Raw genomic sequence first — 16,145 nt, forward strand, 5'->3', positions numbered from 1 at the left:
GAGGCTGGTGATGTTGCTCATCCTCGGATGTAGTGGTGAATGCAGCCATGGCGCCCCCCATCCTGACGGTGTGAGTTTGAGGGGGTCCGCAAAGTAGTTAAATATGTTTGAACGGCAGAATTTTGAGTGGAAAGTAAGAATTTTCAGTGAAAACACAAAGATCTTGCAGCCAAAACTTTGTCTGAAAGAACTGAGTGCCCTGCTGCAATAAGTGACCTTTTCTCCCCATCTGTCAAATAAGCATTTGAATCTCCCACTGGCTGCTGGCTGAAACACGTCTGTTGCAACATGGAGTGTTTCCCACAGCTGAGGATGCTTCAAAATCGCACCCCACCTCAAAGTGGAGAAAATTAAGTAATTCAACTACTTAAACTATCTAAGCAACTGTGTCAAGTATCAGCCCGTCGGCTTTAATTGCCGGTGGGACTTCCACATTCGCGAGGCGCGCGTGCACCCAGAAGTGGGGAACCTGGAAGCTGCGGGTTGGAGCCAGGTTCCGAACCCGATCACGATTTCCCCGATTTTCAGAGCCCACCCCCGCCCCGCCCCCAACGCACCCGCAATTTCCCTGGAAAATTGAGCCCCTTGTCTTCTACCACTCTATCCATTGCAGCCTTTCTCCTCTCTCTCTCTCTCTCTCTTTTATCAGTGCTACTATGGATATTGCTCCTGGGAACTATCTTCAGGTCTTCCTTCTCCCTGCAGCTTCTTCTGTTGAAACCAAGACTCATTGGACAGTTTACTCATTTTTTCTCAGGGTCTCAAAACTGTGGGATCCTCACGCCCCTCAGTCTTCTCTTCCTACAGCCTGCAGGGTTTTAAAACCTTTGGCTTGATGTGATCAAACCGATATTACTGTTTTACGTCGTCTTCTCTCCTCTGCTTTTCAATCTTAATGGTGTTCTGTACCATTGGCCTTGGCCCTTCAAATAGATTTCTCAAAATAGGACAGTAAACCATTTTTATTTCCAAATAAACTGAACACTAGGGATCTTTCATGCAGCCCCAATGCTCCCAACTCAGATATTAACTAAAAATTCCTTGCACGATGGCCATCCCCAGCCAACTTCGGCCTTTCAAAGCTTTCACTCCAACTTTAAGTTCTCTTTGTTCCCCACTTATCCTTTTCAGTCACAGTGACCTTACATAGCTGGGAACAATATGGATCCAGCACATTATTAATTTATGTTTCTGTTCACATTGATGTCTTTGAAGTAATAATAGTGACATTTTGCGAATAACCCGATGCAATTCAATAATTGAGCAAAGAAACTTTCAGTAATTAACAGGGACAATCGATATCCAGAGTTATTTCCAGCTGGATTTAAAGGACAGAAATCAAATAAGTGAAGTTGTAACAATCAGGACTTAATGTTGTATTGCGAATTTCTAAGTAAAAGCTGGCTGGGATAGGTCGTAGCAAAATAAGTGCTTTTTCATTATCATTTGAAGGAAGTTGTCCCTCTGGTTCCTCACCTGTGGGTCTCACTCACCCAGTGGAACCCCAATGTAAACTCGATGGATTCACCAAGACCGGCTACCATTTTCTTTCTTACCCTATCTTCATAGAAGCTGATCTTAGTGTAACTGGGAAATTTACATTGGGGTTGCAGCTGCATGTGTGAGACCCGTGTGTCAGGGTGGTGGAAATAGATTCAATAATAACTTTCAAAAGAGAATTGGATAAATACTTGAAGGGGAAAAATTTGCAGGGCTATGGGGAAAGGGCAAGGGATTGGGACTAATTGGATAGCTCTTTCAAAGAGCCAGCACATGCACAATGGACTGAATGGCCTCCTTCTGTGCTGTATCACTCCATGATTCTATGATGCCCCATTTCATTCCATAACATAACCACCTTGATTGTTTTGCTGCCATATTGTCCTGTTTAAACTACAAGGCAGAGCAGGAAACAACTTCACATGGGTAAGATTTGCACGCACTTGGAGGTTGCGAGCACGACTCTAAAGCAACTATCCATGACGGGCAATCAAAGAAAGATTCATGACTTGGTGAATCTAGCCAGTCTGTCAGGGGAAAGGTTTGTATAAACCAGTGATAATGAAATCACATGCCGACTTGCTGAAGTGGACAGGCCAAGTGGAAGGTCAGGAGAGTTCCTAAGTGTCCCCACGAATGGTTCCATAGCGCTGTATTATCAGTGCCCACCAACCCCCACCTCCCCCCCCCCCCCCCCATTTTGTTCCATGAGAATCCCGAAGAATCCTACCCCATTTTGGGGGAGCCAGTCCACTGCCGCTGGTTTATATGGGCAGGCTAACTGGTCAGCCCCCCAAGCCCAATACAGCAGGCCTTGCCGAAATGCCATAACCGGCCCAGCAGTCCCGGGCACCCTGGGGAAACCCAAGAATAGTTTTGGTGCCTTCGGCGGTACTGGTTGTTGATTTTACAGGGCCGTCTCCAACAATGCTCCTGCCATCAAAGGAAGGCGTGCAAAGTGAATGGCATCTGAAAGGAACACAATTAACAGAGAGTGGACCGCCCCCACCCCCCCCCCCCGCCAAAGAAAAGGACTGGGAACATTCAAGCTTTAAAATACTGATTGCACTGACAGTACAATTATCAAAACCTGTAAGTGATTTACTGCATAAAAATAAATCCATCTTTACAACAACAGTTTTGTTTATGTTTATATATTTACAGCACTCCCTCGCAATGACACTCTCTGATATACCATGAGCCCTGTTCATGGTTCCCTCATTACACTATATTGAAATTAGACAAAAAGTGGTTCCCCACTAAATGATCTTCACTCTGATAGACGTTTTGTTTGGGATCGAAATACAGTGTTATGGAATTAGATCGAATATATTGTGACCAGACTTTGGAGATGGTATTGATCTCCATTGTATGTCTTTATTTGTTTATTTATATACAGTATGCCAACTCCGAATGGTCCGGTATCCATTCCTTTTACATTGGGGAGACGAATGTTGGAGCATCGGCTGCTACACAAACACAACGGTACATGTGTAAAATTCTTCACGTACAGTTATTTAAGAGTCACACAGGCCAGCACTGGCCTGTATGGGTGGGCCGTGCACTCATCTATGGCCGTGTGTAGCAGCCGGGGCCATCACTGGCAGACATTTTTCTTTGGTGCCAAATGCACTGCATCTTCAGCAACATAAATACTGTGGCTACAAGAGCAGGTCAGAGGCTGGGTATTCTGCGGCGAGTGACTCACCTCCTGATTCCCCAAAGCCTTTCCACCATCTACAAGGCACAAGTCAGAAGTGTGATGGAATACTCTCCACTTGCCTGGTTGAGAGCAGCTCCAACAACACTCAAGAAGCTCGACACCATCCAGGACAAAGCAGCCCGCTTGATAGGCACCCCATCCACCACCCTAAACATTCACTCCCTTCACCACCGGCGCACAGTGGCTGCATGTTTACCATCCACAGGATGCACTGCAGCAAATCGCCAAGACTTCTTCGACAGCACCTCCCAAACCCACAACCTCTACCACCTGGAAGGACAAGGGCAGCAGGGACATGGGAACAACACCACCTGCACGTTCCCCTCCAAGTCACACACCATCCCAACTTGGAAATATATCGCCGTTCCTTCATCGTCGCTGGGTCAAAATCCTGGAACTCCCTTCCTAACAGCACTGTGGGAGAACCTTCACCACACGGACTGCAGCGGTTCAAGAAGGCGGCTCACCACCACCTTCTCAAGGGCAATTTGGGATGGGCAATAAATGCTGGCCTTGCCAGCGATGCCACATCCCATGAACAAATAAAAAAAAATGAGGAGAAAAGTCCTCTTGACACACGGGAATCTGTACTGCTAAAGGCTAGCCTGCCTCGTTTATACTACAACATGGCTAGCTAACTCAGGACTGTCAGTGGCAGCACTGCACACACAAATACTGTCAAGATTCAGGGCCTAAGCCTAAATACAATAACAAGCTGACTTGATGACATGTGCCTGGAAAACACTGCATGCTACGTTATACTCATTATGTTTGGTTCTGGGTGGATCAGGGCTGACATTAGATTCTTAATAGCGTGACTGTGGAATTTGTTACAGCCTTACCCAAAAGGGTACTTTATTTTACCTTGTGATAGATTGTACAACTTGCTGAAAAGTGCTTCTCTTTCAGGACTTATTGGAACATAGGAACAGGAGCAGGCCATTTAGCCCCTCGATGCTGTTCCACCATCCAATGAAATCATGGCTGATCTGTACCCTAACTCCATCCTCTTGCCTTGGCTCCACGTCCCTTAATACCCTTGGCTAGCAAAAATCTATAGCTCTCAGATTTAAAATTATTAATTGAGTTAGCATCAACTGAATTTTGTGGGAGAGAGTTCCACCCTTCTACCACCCTTTGTGTGAAGAAATGTTTCCTAACTTTTCTCCTGAATGGCCTGGCTCTGATTTTAAGGTTATGTCCCCTGCTCCTACATGTCCCCCACCAGCAGAAAAAGTTTCTCTCTATCTACCCTATCAATTCCTTTCAAAATCTTAAAAACCTCAATCAAATCATCCCTTAACCTTCTATATTCCAGAGAATACAAGCCTAGTTTGTGTAACCTCTCCTCATAATCTACCCCTTGGAGCCCTGATAACAGTCTGATAAATCTGCACTGCACAGAACACAGGAAGAAAAGAAAATTCCAACCTAACATCACAACAGCAAGAATTCTAGCCATAATAATGATTCCACCAGCATAGGGTTCCAATAAATAGGGCTTTTATCATTTGATATCAAGCAGTATAAGATGTATTTTGAATGTCAGCCAAACATATGTCCTTTTGTTTCCAGTGATAAAACAAACCTGTTGGTATCCATGGATCCATGAAAGGTTTCACCATTGTGTTTACTTGATCCCAGTCAAGGTCACTATCTTCCAATCTCTGACTGTACCCACAAACGCTGAACGGTTCATCAAAGGAACAGCTTCCTGTAGAGCCAGAAGAAAAAAAATGAACCAAAAAATCCATTTCAATTTAAAAACCGTTCATTCATATCTTTTTAGTCAGAGATTTTTAATTAAAAGTCCTTTTGATGAAATGACTAGGCTGCCCCTTTCTTCACTCTAAAATGTCTGAAAAGTCATCTTTAATGCACTACCTCAAACAAGAAGTCCAATCAGAAGATCTTAACACTTTTATATGTGCAGCACTTTCATGGCCATTGAAATCCTGTCTTCATTAATTTTATGAAACATTGGAGCCGAGTAAAAAGCTATTACTTTTTTTTTATTAGGATTAGCCAAGACATGAATTTTATCCATAACGTTTGAGAGTTCCTTCTTAGTTTCTAAAAGTATTATCCCACAAAGAAGTGTTAGCAAAGAGCACAGAAGCAATAAGGTCAGATTAGAGAGCTGGGTTACAAATATTTTAAACATTGCTTTTTCACCTCTGGGATCTGGGTTTAAATCCAACCCAGCCTAATTGGATGAAAGCAACTCTCTCTTTCTCTGCTAATGTCGGTTGTAAGGATCCTATGTAAACTGAGTTAGGCAGTCTCAACCCAGTTGCAAGGACCTAAACACAAAGCTACCCACAATTCTGGGTAAGCTGACACTAAAGGGCTTAATTCACGCTTAGCAAACTGGTCGTGCATTAAATGGGAATTTCTTTTCAAGTTGTTTTCAGAAACATACAGGTTTACTCATTACACATTCTTGGAGCTCAAATGTGTTACGACTAATGAAAAACTGAGCAGCCGAACAAGAATAATAATGCCACTGAATCATCAATTAACCTTCTTAATAGGCATATAAGCGCACTTATTCTAGTGATGTATGGACAAGTGTGTCTTATTTCAAGGAAAGCGCTGAGATAAGCAATAGGGATCACTGTCAGTTACCTCACGCTGCTATAATATACATAGGTATGAATGTCAATTATTTTGCATTGCTATATTTGGGCACAAATGCCAACTACTTACATATAATAGAAGTGTCTATCCTAGGAGGTTACAAGTTCATCTTAATAGTTTCACACCAAAGCATGAAGGGCCCACAAAAACAGACCAGGACAGACTGCTTCAGGCCCACAAGCAAGGCTGTCAAGATAAACAATGCTTATAAACAGGTCTCAGGAGACCTCTCAGGAGCTTTCTACACCTACATCTTCCAAAATGGAATCATTTAGGAGTAGAAAACAAAAAAGAACATGACATGCTAGTACTGGGAACACTTTGTGGCTCCCTCTGGTGCTATAAAACTGGCTTAAATGGAAAAAAATGAACACAGTGGGAATTAAGTAAATCTGCATGTTTGACATTAATTGCTACTTAGCAATCACTTAACAAGCAATGGATGTGTTTGTGCATTAACATGTTTAAAATATTTACTCCCAGGAACAAGTGTAGAAGTTTGGACAAAAGTTAATGCTCACTCAATTTGTTACATTTCATGCTTTTACATGATGCTTTATTTGTGCCTAATACAAAAGTCGGCTTGCATAGGCAAGCACTCTCACGCTCCATAAGCCAAAGCATGATATTGTCTGCAAAGTATCTGGGACAGCATGCCCTTGGAAAGAAGATACATTTATTGTCTCTGATCATGTTTGGATACAGTCTCTCACAGTAGCAATAAATTCAACCAGTCATCAAGCTCACATAACACATCGTTTTGAATCAGTTCATGAATGAATTAAGCCGGCAAACCAAATAGTTGAGGTCCTTTGAATGGCTATTCTTTGCAGACTGTTCAGTAGCAGATGGTAGATCCTTCTTGATAGCACCCTAGTCCCTACCAGTTGCACCTATGGAGTTTGTGTCTTGCCTCCACTTCTGTGTGGCTCAGGGAAAATTGTAACAAACAAAAATATTGGAAATGTCTAAAACCTGTAATTCTTGCATTTTGCTCCACTGTGTTTTCCATTGAGAAGGCACTATCTGAGACTAAGGCAAGTACTAGTACAATGGATGGCCATATATAGGACTATTAAGTCCACTTGGGAGGTTGACACGGACTGTCTGAGCAAAGGTTGCCCTGAATAAATTGAGTGGTTGATTAGTTGGCCAGTGACACAAGTTAAGTGTTTCTAGCACTTGGGCCATTGTTTTCCTCAGATGTTATTTCTGTTAGTAATCAACGCTTTAACTGAATTCTTTCTGATATGCTTCAGGCAGGACCAGAAAAACAAAGCCACTTTCATAGGATCATAATGCAGTATCAGCTCAGAAGGAGGCCACTTAACCCACTACACCTGTGCCAGATCTTTCAGACAGCTATTCACCTAGTCTCTTTCCCCTGCCCCTTCCCAACATGTAATAGCAGAAGCCATTTTGAGGGTGGTACCTCTCTTTAAAAAAAATGTTTTTTTATGCTCTGTAAACTTTAGCTCATCCAAAGCCTGTATCCCTGTCTGAACCGTGTTCTGCTTGTCCAGCACTCCTGTCCTTGCTGACCTACCAAGGGTCCCCCAATGGCTCCAATTTGAAATGATCACCTTCGTGTTTAAATCCCTTCTTGGCCTTCTTCCTCCCTATTTCTGCAAGCTTCTCTAGACCTACAACCCCCTCTCCAAATTCTCCTCCAATTATCCAAATTTGGCCTCTTGTGCATCCTCCCTCTCTTCGCCCCACCATCGGCGACCGTTCCTTCAGCCATCTAGGTCCCATGCTCTGGAATTACCTCCCTCTCCTCCTTAAAACCCACCTCTTTGTCCAAGATTTTGGTCACCCCTCCTAATATCTCTTTCATTGCCTCGGTGTCCATTTTCATCTGATTGCACCTCTGCAAAGCACCTTGGGATGTATATTCTATGTTAAAGGCGCTATTAAATTCAAGTTGTTGATTTTGTTGCTGTAAGAATGTTTAATTTTTGTTGCAGCCCATTCAATCAACACCAAATCAGAAAATTACTTTGCCTTAACATACATTATGTGCACATGGTAGCTGTAATATAGAGGGTAAACAAAACCCCTTCATTGATAATCTCACTTTCAGAGAAATCATAAAGATGGTTGTTGAGAAAATTGGAAATTTTAACATAGGTACATAAGAGGGTAATTCTCTGAGGTCAGAGTTAAGACCATTGTTGGGACAGAGCAGATAAAGTTTTAACCTACATTCACCCATGCTATCCTACTATACCTGAACATACCTTCATTCTGACATGATTTTATCTGCTCTCCAAAAATAGTGTTATAGAGAAAGGTTTAATATATTCTCCAAGCATTTGGAAATGGTGCTGACTTGCACACATGAATACTGTCACGGTTCAGGATGAATAGGTACTGTCTTGTACTTGCAGTGTTCAGTTATACATACCTGTCTGGATCAGCATATTGCTCTCTGACCAGAGAATGCTTGATATGGGCTTTCACTAAGTTACAAAAGTGAAGAAAACTTTTGGCCCAGCACTGACAACCATCACAAAAACTCAGATATAAATATACAAGTGTGTAAAAAAAAATATTGATTATGGAATGCACATAAGTATGGACAAAAGTTAATGGTCACTCAATTTGTTACATTTCAAGCTTTTACATGATGCTTTTCATGTGCCTAACACAGAAGTACAATAGGTCTCTGTTCACAGGACATAAACCTTAGTTGAGAGGTATAAAATTCTGTCACCTGATTAAATTTTCAATCTATACACTACCCAAACTGATAGTCAGTTGTCCAATTGGATATTTCAATTATGTTAGTGGTGGAGGTGGAGTCTGATCTCCCCACATCAGTGTTTGATTTGAAATAGTTGAAGACCTGGTTCCAGATCTTCAATAATGTTTCTTGTTCGCAGAGTGGGGCGAACAGCCCTCGAAATTTCCCTCTCTCTTTGTGAAGAAGCACTCAACAGTGTTTCCCCTAGCAACACAGTTGAGCTCACCCAGTTTACAAATATATATGTTCAAGTCTGCTGCAGTGCCATGAATGATTCCATGAGGGAGGGAGACGGAGCTTCAGGGCTTGTGTTGATTTACCTCTGAGAGCTTACTTTAGTTTTGTGTTCAATGTTATTTGATGCTGGAAATGAATCGATAATTGTGCAAATGAATACTAAACTGTGGTATCTTCACAATAAAATGTACATGGGTTCAAATACAAGAGATGTAAGTGAAAAAATAGACGACTGAAATTTCCATGGAGGCTCTCCTGATCCCTTGCTGTAACTACAGCAGCAACCCCAGGGAAACAGTGTAAATGGCCATTTACACTCTTTATCCAGGGTTTCTGCTGGAGTAGGAAATTGGGAGAATCCCGGCAGAGAATCCGGGAAGTTAGAGATAAAAGGTGAAATGAAGTGAAATATTTTCACCCAAAATGTAACAGACTTGTGGAATAAGTTACCAGGGAAGACCTTGAAATAAATGGAGTGAATTAGATGTATATTTCGAGAGAGAGAGAAGGGATTGCGAGATGTGCTGAGAAGACAGAAAGAGAGGTTTGAGCTGTGAAGAATGGATGAGGTTGTTGGGCCTTTCCTGTTTCTAAGAATACTATGTAGAAATGACTAGAAAAGCCCTGCAACCCTCCCTCTTGAAATCTCAATTCCTTTGATTCTGGCCTCTTGTGCATCCCCCAGCCCTTTGCTCCACCATTGGTGGCTGTGCCTTCAGCTGTCTAGGTACACTCTATGGAATTCCTTCCCTAAACAACCCCACCTTTCCACCTCCCTCTCCTCTTTCTTAAAACCTACATTCTTAACCGAGCTTTAGGCCATGCATCCTAATCTCTTTGGCCTGATATTTGCTTTCCTCATGCTCCTGTGAAGCACCTTGACCTTCTTTCTATGTTATAAGCGCTACATAAATGCAAAATGTTGTTGTTTTTAAGACTGAAGACTTTTATCCCATCATCCAGACAGGATTCAAACAGTTTTAAACAGTGATACAGGTGTCAGATTAGTAACTGAAACTGAATGTGAATCTCACAGTGTAGTTAACGTGAAAGCAAAAGATTTATAATAATTAGTTGTAGAATTTTAAGAACACACACCAGTTGGATACTACCTGGCTGCCCATCAATTCATCGCAAAATATAGCATGATAAAAATCTGATATAGTAGCAGGGATTAGATTAACCAGGCAGTGAAGTTTTGATTTCAACAATCCTTAGAATACTGTGTACAGTTCTGGTCACCGCAGTACAAAAAGAATAATTGCAGCTATTGAGACGATACAGAAGAGGGCAACCAGAATGATAGAGGAATTGGATTATGATAAGCGATTACGTAAATTGGGCATGTTCTCACTGGAAAAGAACATGAGGGGTGATATGATTGCAGTTATTATGATTCTAAAGGGACTAGATAATGTAGACCATGACAGGCTATTTCTCCTTGTCTAGAACAGTAGAACCAGAGGACTCAATTCAAAACTAATCTGCGGAAATATTGGCCGGGATTTTAACCCACACCCACCCCCCCAACCTTGCCCAGAGAGAATGATGCATAGGAAGGGTTAAAGTTGGAAAATTCTAGCTCCCAGCTCCCACCCACCACGTTTCCGGCTGCCGTTATCTTTATGACTCGACTCATGACATTGACGAGTCTCCCGCTAAAGGTAGGCGGGGGCCTACTTAACATTCGAAAGTCGCAGCCCGATGGTGTCATCGGCGCCGCACGGTATGTTTCAAAAATTGGCTTCTCTTGGAACTCCTTGTGGGCCCGGAGGAGCAGGAGTGCTCATCCCCCAGGCTCCCGCAGGGAGTCCTTGGGCCTTCGCAGCCCTGGTCTGCCCCCGATCCCACTGGAATCCTCCCTGCCATTCCCGATCGCCTTCTTTCAGATGAGACTTTAAACCGAGATCCGTCTGCCCGCTCAGGTGGACATAAAAGGAAGTCATGATGAACCTTTATAAAACACTGGTTCGGCCACAATTGGAGTATTGTGTCCAGTTCTAGGCACCGCACTTTAGGAAAGATGTGAAGGCCTTAGAGAGGGTGCAGAAAGGATTTACGAGAATGATTCCAGGTATGAGGGACTTTAGTTACGTGGATAGACTGGAGAAGCTGGGGTTGTTCTCCTTGGAACAGAGAAGATTGCGAGGAGATTTGATAGAGTTTTCAAAATCATGAAGTGTCTAGACAGAGTAGATAGAGAGAAACTGTTCGCATTGGCGGAAGGGTCAAGAACCAGAGGACATAGATTTAAGGTGATTAGCAAAAGAACGAAAGATGACATGAGGAAAAAAGTTTTTACACAGCAGTGGTTAGAATCTGGAATGCACTGCCCGAGGGGGTGGTGGAGGCAGATTCAATCATGGCTTTGAAAAGGGAACTGGATACGTACTTGAAAGGAAAAAAACTGGCAGGGCTACGGGGATAGGGTGGGGGAGTGGGACTAGCTGCATTGTTCTTGCATAGAGCCGGCACGGACTCCTTTCGTGCTGTAAAAGCAGATTATCCGGTCATTATCTCATTACTGTTTGTGGGACTTGCTGTGCGTAAATTGGCAGCTGCGTTTCCTACATTACAATAGAAACTGCACTTCAAAAGTAACTAAATTGGCTGTGAAGCACCTTGGGATGTCCTGAGGTCATGAAGGGCACAAACTAAATACAAGTTCTTCTTCTTCTTCAGACCCCTCCTCCCACCGACTGCCGGGAACCGTTCCCACTGGAGCGCAAAGATAACCACCAGCTTCTTTTCTCCACTATCAACCCTCTATCGGCAGGGCCTCCACATCCCCAAACTCAACGGGTGTGCTGCCCGTTTTGGGGCTCGCTCGCACCATTCCCGCTCCCCTTTTAAAAACAGGGCCATTATTTCAGTGAGCGAGCAGTAAACCTATGGAACAAGCTCCCTAGGAGACGGTGGAAGCAGATAATGTTGATTGATTCTAATGCAAATTAGATCGATGTCTTTTAAAAAATAGTAATTTGGGTTATAGTGTATGAGTAATTTGACACCTGTCATATGGTGAGTGTAGCATATGGTGAGGAACAGGCCACTTTGGATCAATGGTTCCCAAAGCTTCTTACTACTGGGAGTTTTCCTTGTGTCATTACTGGGTCTGTTGTAGACTATTTGATAGAGATTGATTGCCATGATTAGTCAACAACTCCATTATTGTTGTATCATACAACTACCAGGATGGTAGAAGATGAACTACATGGACCGTGATCTTTTTTTGTCTAGCAATTCCTATGTTCCTAGGATGTTAGAAAGCCTGCAACTAAATAAGAAGTCTAAAATGACTACAGTTTTAAAGGCAGTTCAGTGAATGCTACATATTAGTGCCATATATATTTGACTAGTTTTGCTCATAGTAATAGAAATTCTGAAAAAGTCTTTGGCATAGATGTCACACAAATAAAATCATGCAAGTTTTCAAAGCTGCAAAGGGCATTCAATACTCAGTAGATAAGGAATTCCAGATATCAGAAACCTGATTTGACTAGGCTGATCCAGACAAATTGGTCACCATGGTGAAGTGTTCAAATATCAATGGACACAAGTTAAAAATTTAGGAAGTTAGGGTTAGCAAGAGAAAGCAGGTGGAATATGTTTTACACAAAGGGTAAATGACTTGTCAATAAGTTACCAGGGAGGCCTTTCATGGAGACAATTAGGTTTTAAACACGTGAAGGAATAGAGGAAACGGTGAGAAAACAGATAAGTGAGGTTGGAGGTTCATTTACACTACAACTGTAACATTAGTGCAGAGTGGATTCAGGCTGTACTTATACTATAGCGATAGTGTTATTTAACAGCCCTGCTACAGTTATAGTGTAAGCGCAATTTAAATTGGGAGTCTGGGCCCAACCTGTCACTGAAGTGAAGCAGCCCAGAGAAGGGAGTCTCACTCTGCTACACTCCAGAGTCAGGTCAGGCCTTAACTCTAAAGTTGCACCATACAAGTTTAGAAGCATAAACTATTTTGCACTGATGTTAAACTCGAAATGTAAATGTATCCTGAGATTAATCATAAGAACATAAGAAATAGGAGCAGGAGTGGGCCATATGGCCCCTTGAGCCTGCTTCCCCATTCAATAAAATCATGGCTAATCGTCAACCACAACTCCACTTTCCTTCCCTATCCCCATATCCCTTAATGTCCAAAAATCTATCGATCTCAATCTTGAACATTTTCAACGACCGAGCATCCGCAGCCCTCTGGGGTAGAGATTTCCAAAGGTTTGCAACTTTCTGAGTGAAGAACACTGGTTCAGCCACAGCTGGAGTAGTGTGTTCAGTTCTGGGCACCGCACTTTAGGAAGGATGTGAAGGCCTTAGAGAGGGTGCAGAAAAGGTTTACTAGACTGGTTCCAGGGATGAGGGACTTCAGTTACATGGATAGACTGGAGAAGCTGGGGTTGTTCTCCATAGAGCAGAGAAGGTTGAGAGGAGATTTAATTGAAGAGTTCAAAATCATGAATTGTTCAGATAAAGTAAATAAAGAGAGACTGGTCCCATTGGCAGAAGGGTCGAGAACTAGAGGACAAAAATTTAAGGTGATTGGCAAAAGAACCAAAGGCAACATAAGGAAAAACCTTTTCATGCAGCAAGTTATGATCTGGAATGCACTGCCTGAAAGAGTGGTGGAAGCAAATTCAATTGTGGCCTTCAGAAAGGAATTGGATAAATATTTGAAGGGAAAAAATGTGCAGGGCTACAGGGAAAGAGCGGGTGAATGGGACCAACTGGATTGCTCTTACAGAGAGCCAGCACGGGCTTGATGGGCCGAATGACCTCCTTCTGTGCTGTAACGATTCTATGATTCTATGATTCCAAGAAATTTTTCCTCATCTCAGTCCTAAATGGCCGACCTCTTATCTTGAGACTATGACCCCTAGTTCCAGACTGTCCAGCCAGGGGAAACAGTCTCTCAGCATCTACCCTGTCAAGCCCTCAAACAATTTTTTACATTTCAATGAGATCAACTCTCATTCTTCTAAACTCCAGCAAATATAGGCCCATTCTACTCAATCTCTCCTCATAGGACAACCCTCTCATCCCAGGAATCAATCTAGTGAACCTTTGTTATACCCCCTCTAAGGCAAATATATCCTTCCTTAGGTAAGGAGACCAAAACTGTACACAGTACTCCAGGTATGGTCTCACCAGAGCCCTATATAATTGCAGCAAGACCTCCTTACTCTTAAACTCCAACCCCCTTTCATAAGAACATAAGAACATAAGAAATAGGAGCAGGAGTAGGCCAATCGGCCCCTCGAGCCTGCTCCGCCATTCAATAAGATCATGGCTGATCTGATCCTAACCTCAAATTTAAATTCATGTCCAATTTCCTGCCCGCTCCCCGTAACCCCTAATTCCCTTTACTTCTAGGAAACTGTCTATTTCGGTTTTAAATTTATTTAATGATGTAGCTTCCACAGCTTCCTGGGGCAGCAAATTCCACAGACCTACTACCCTCTGAGTGAAGAAGTTTCTCCTCATCTCAGTTTTGAAAGAGCAGTCCCTTATTCTAAGATTATGCCCCCTAGTTCTAGTTTCACCCATCCTTGGGAACATCTTTACCGCATCCACCTGATCAAGCCCCTTCACAATCTTATATGTTTCAATAAGATTGCCTCTCATTCTTCTGAACTCCAATGAGTAGAGTCCCAATCTACTCAACCTCTCCTCATATGTCCGCCCCCTCATCCCCGGGATTAACCGAGTGAACCTTCTTTGTACTGCCTCGAGAGCAAATATGTCTTTTCTGAAGTATGGAGACCAAAACTGTATGCAGTATTCCAGGTGCGGTCTCACCAATACCTCATATAACTGCAGCAATACCTCCCTGTTTTTATATTCTATCCCCCTAGCAATAAAAGCCAACATTCCATTGGCCTTCTTGATCACCTGCTGCACCTGCATACTAACTTTTTGATTTTCTTGCACGAGGACCCCCAGATCCCTTTGTACTGCAGTACTTTCCAGTTTCTCGCCATTAAGATAACAACTTGCTCTCTGATTTTTCCTGCCAAAGTGCATAACCTCACATTTTCCAATATTGTATTGCAGCTGCCAAATCTCCACCCACTCACCCAGCCTGTCTATATCCCCCTGTAGGTTTTTTATGTCCTCCTCACTCTCCACTTTCCCTCCCATCTTTGTACCATCTGCAAACTTTGATATGTTACACTCGGTCCCCTCCTCCAAATCGTTAATATAGATTGTAAAGAGTTGGGGACCCAGCACCGACCCCTGCGGAACACCACTGGCTACTGGTTGCCAGTCCGAGAATGAACCATTTATCCCAACTCTCTGCTTCCTGTTAGATAACCAATCCTCCACCCATGCCAGAATATTACCCCCAATCCAGTGATTCTTTATCTTGAGCAATAATCTTTTATGTGGCACCTTGTCGAATGCCTTCTGGAAGTCTAAATACACTACGTCCAATGGTTCCCCTTTATCCACCCTGTACGTTATGTCCTCAAAGAACTCAAGCAAATTTGTCAGACATGACTTCCCCTTCGTAAAGCCATGCTGACTTTGTCCTATTAAATTATGTTTGTCCAAATGTTCTGCTACTGTCTCCTTAATAATAGACTCCAAAATTTTACCCACCACAGATGTTAGACTAACTGGTCTATAATTTCCAGCCTTCTGCCTACTACCCTTTTTAAATAAGGGTGTTACATTAAGGGTGTTTCAATAAAGACTAACATACCATTTACCTTCCTAATTGCTTGCTGTACCTGCATGTTAACTATCTGTGATTCATGTACAAGAACACCAAAATCCCTCTGAATACCAACATTTCTTAATCTCTGACCTTTTAAAAAATATTCTGCATTTCTATTCATCCTACCAAAATGGATAATTTCACATTTCCCCACATTGTACTCCATCTGCCAACTTCTCGCCCACTCACTTAACATGTCTATATCCCTTTGCAGCCTCTTTGCATCCTCCTCACAGCTTAGTTTCCCATGTAGCTTTGTATCATCAGCAAACCTGGACACATTGCACTCGGTCCCCTCCTCTAAGTCATTGATATATATTGTAAACAGCTGAGGCCCAAGCACTAATTCCTGCAGCACCCCACCAGTTACAACCTGCCAACCTGAAAATTACCCGTTTATTCCTACTTTCTGATTTCTGTCCGTTAACCAATTCTCAATCCATGCTGATATATTACACCCGCTCCCATGAGCCCTAATCTTGTGTAACAACCTCTTGTGTGGCACCTTATTGAATGCCTTTTGAAAATCCAAATATACTACATCCACTGGCTCCCCCTTA

The 16,145-nt window shown here is 42.7% G+C and overlaps 1 protein-coding gene across 3 annotated transcripts in view; it reads right to left on the reverse strand.

Moving 5' to 3' along the window:
• The window catches only part of LOC137310786 (receptor-type tyrosine-protein phosphatase mu-like), a 797,377-nt gene that overhangs the window by 631,673 nt on the left and 149,559 nt on the right, over positions 1-16,145 (reverse strand). For all 3 annotated transcript variants that reach the window (XM_067978407.1, XM_067978404.1, XM_067978408.1), the window contains exon 2: positions 4,812-4,937. In XM_067978407.1, coding sequence (XP_067834508.1) covers positions 4,812-4,937 — 126 coding nt within the window. The remainder of the gene's footprint in view (positions 1-4,811; positions 4,938-16,145) is intronic.

This window comes from Heptranchias perlo, chromosome 3 (assembly GCF_035084215.1).
Source record: "Heptranchias perlo isolate sHepPer1 chromosome 3, sHepPer1.hap1, whole genome shotgun sequence".
Lineage (NCBI taxonomy): Eukaryota > Metazoa > Chordata > Chondrichthyes > Hexanchiformes > Hexanchidae > Heptranchias > Heptranchias perlo.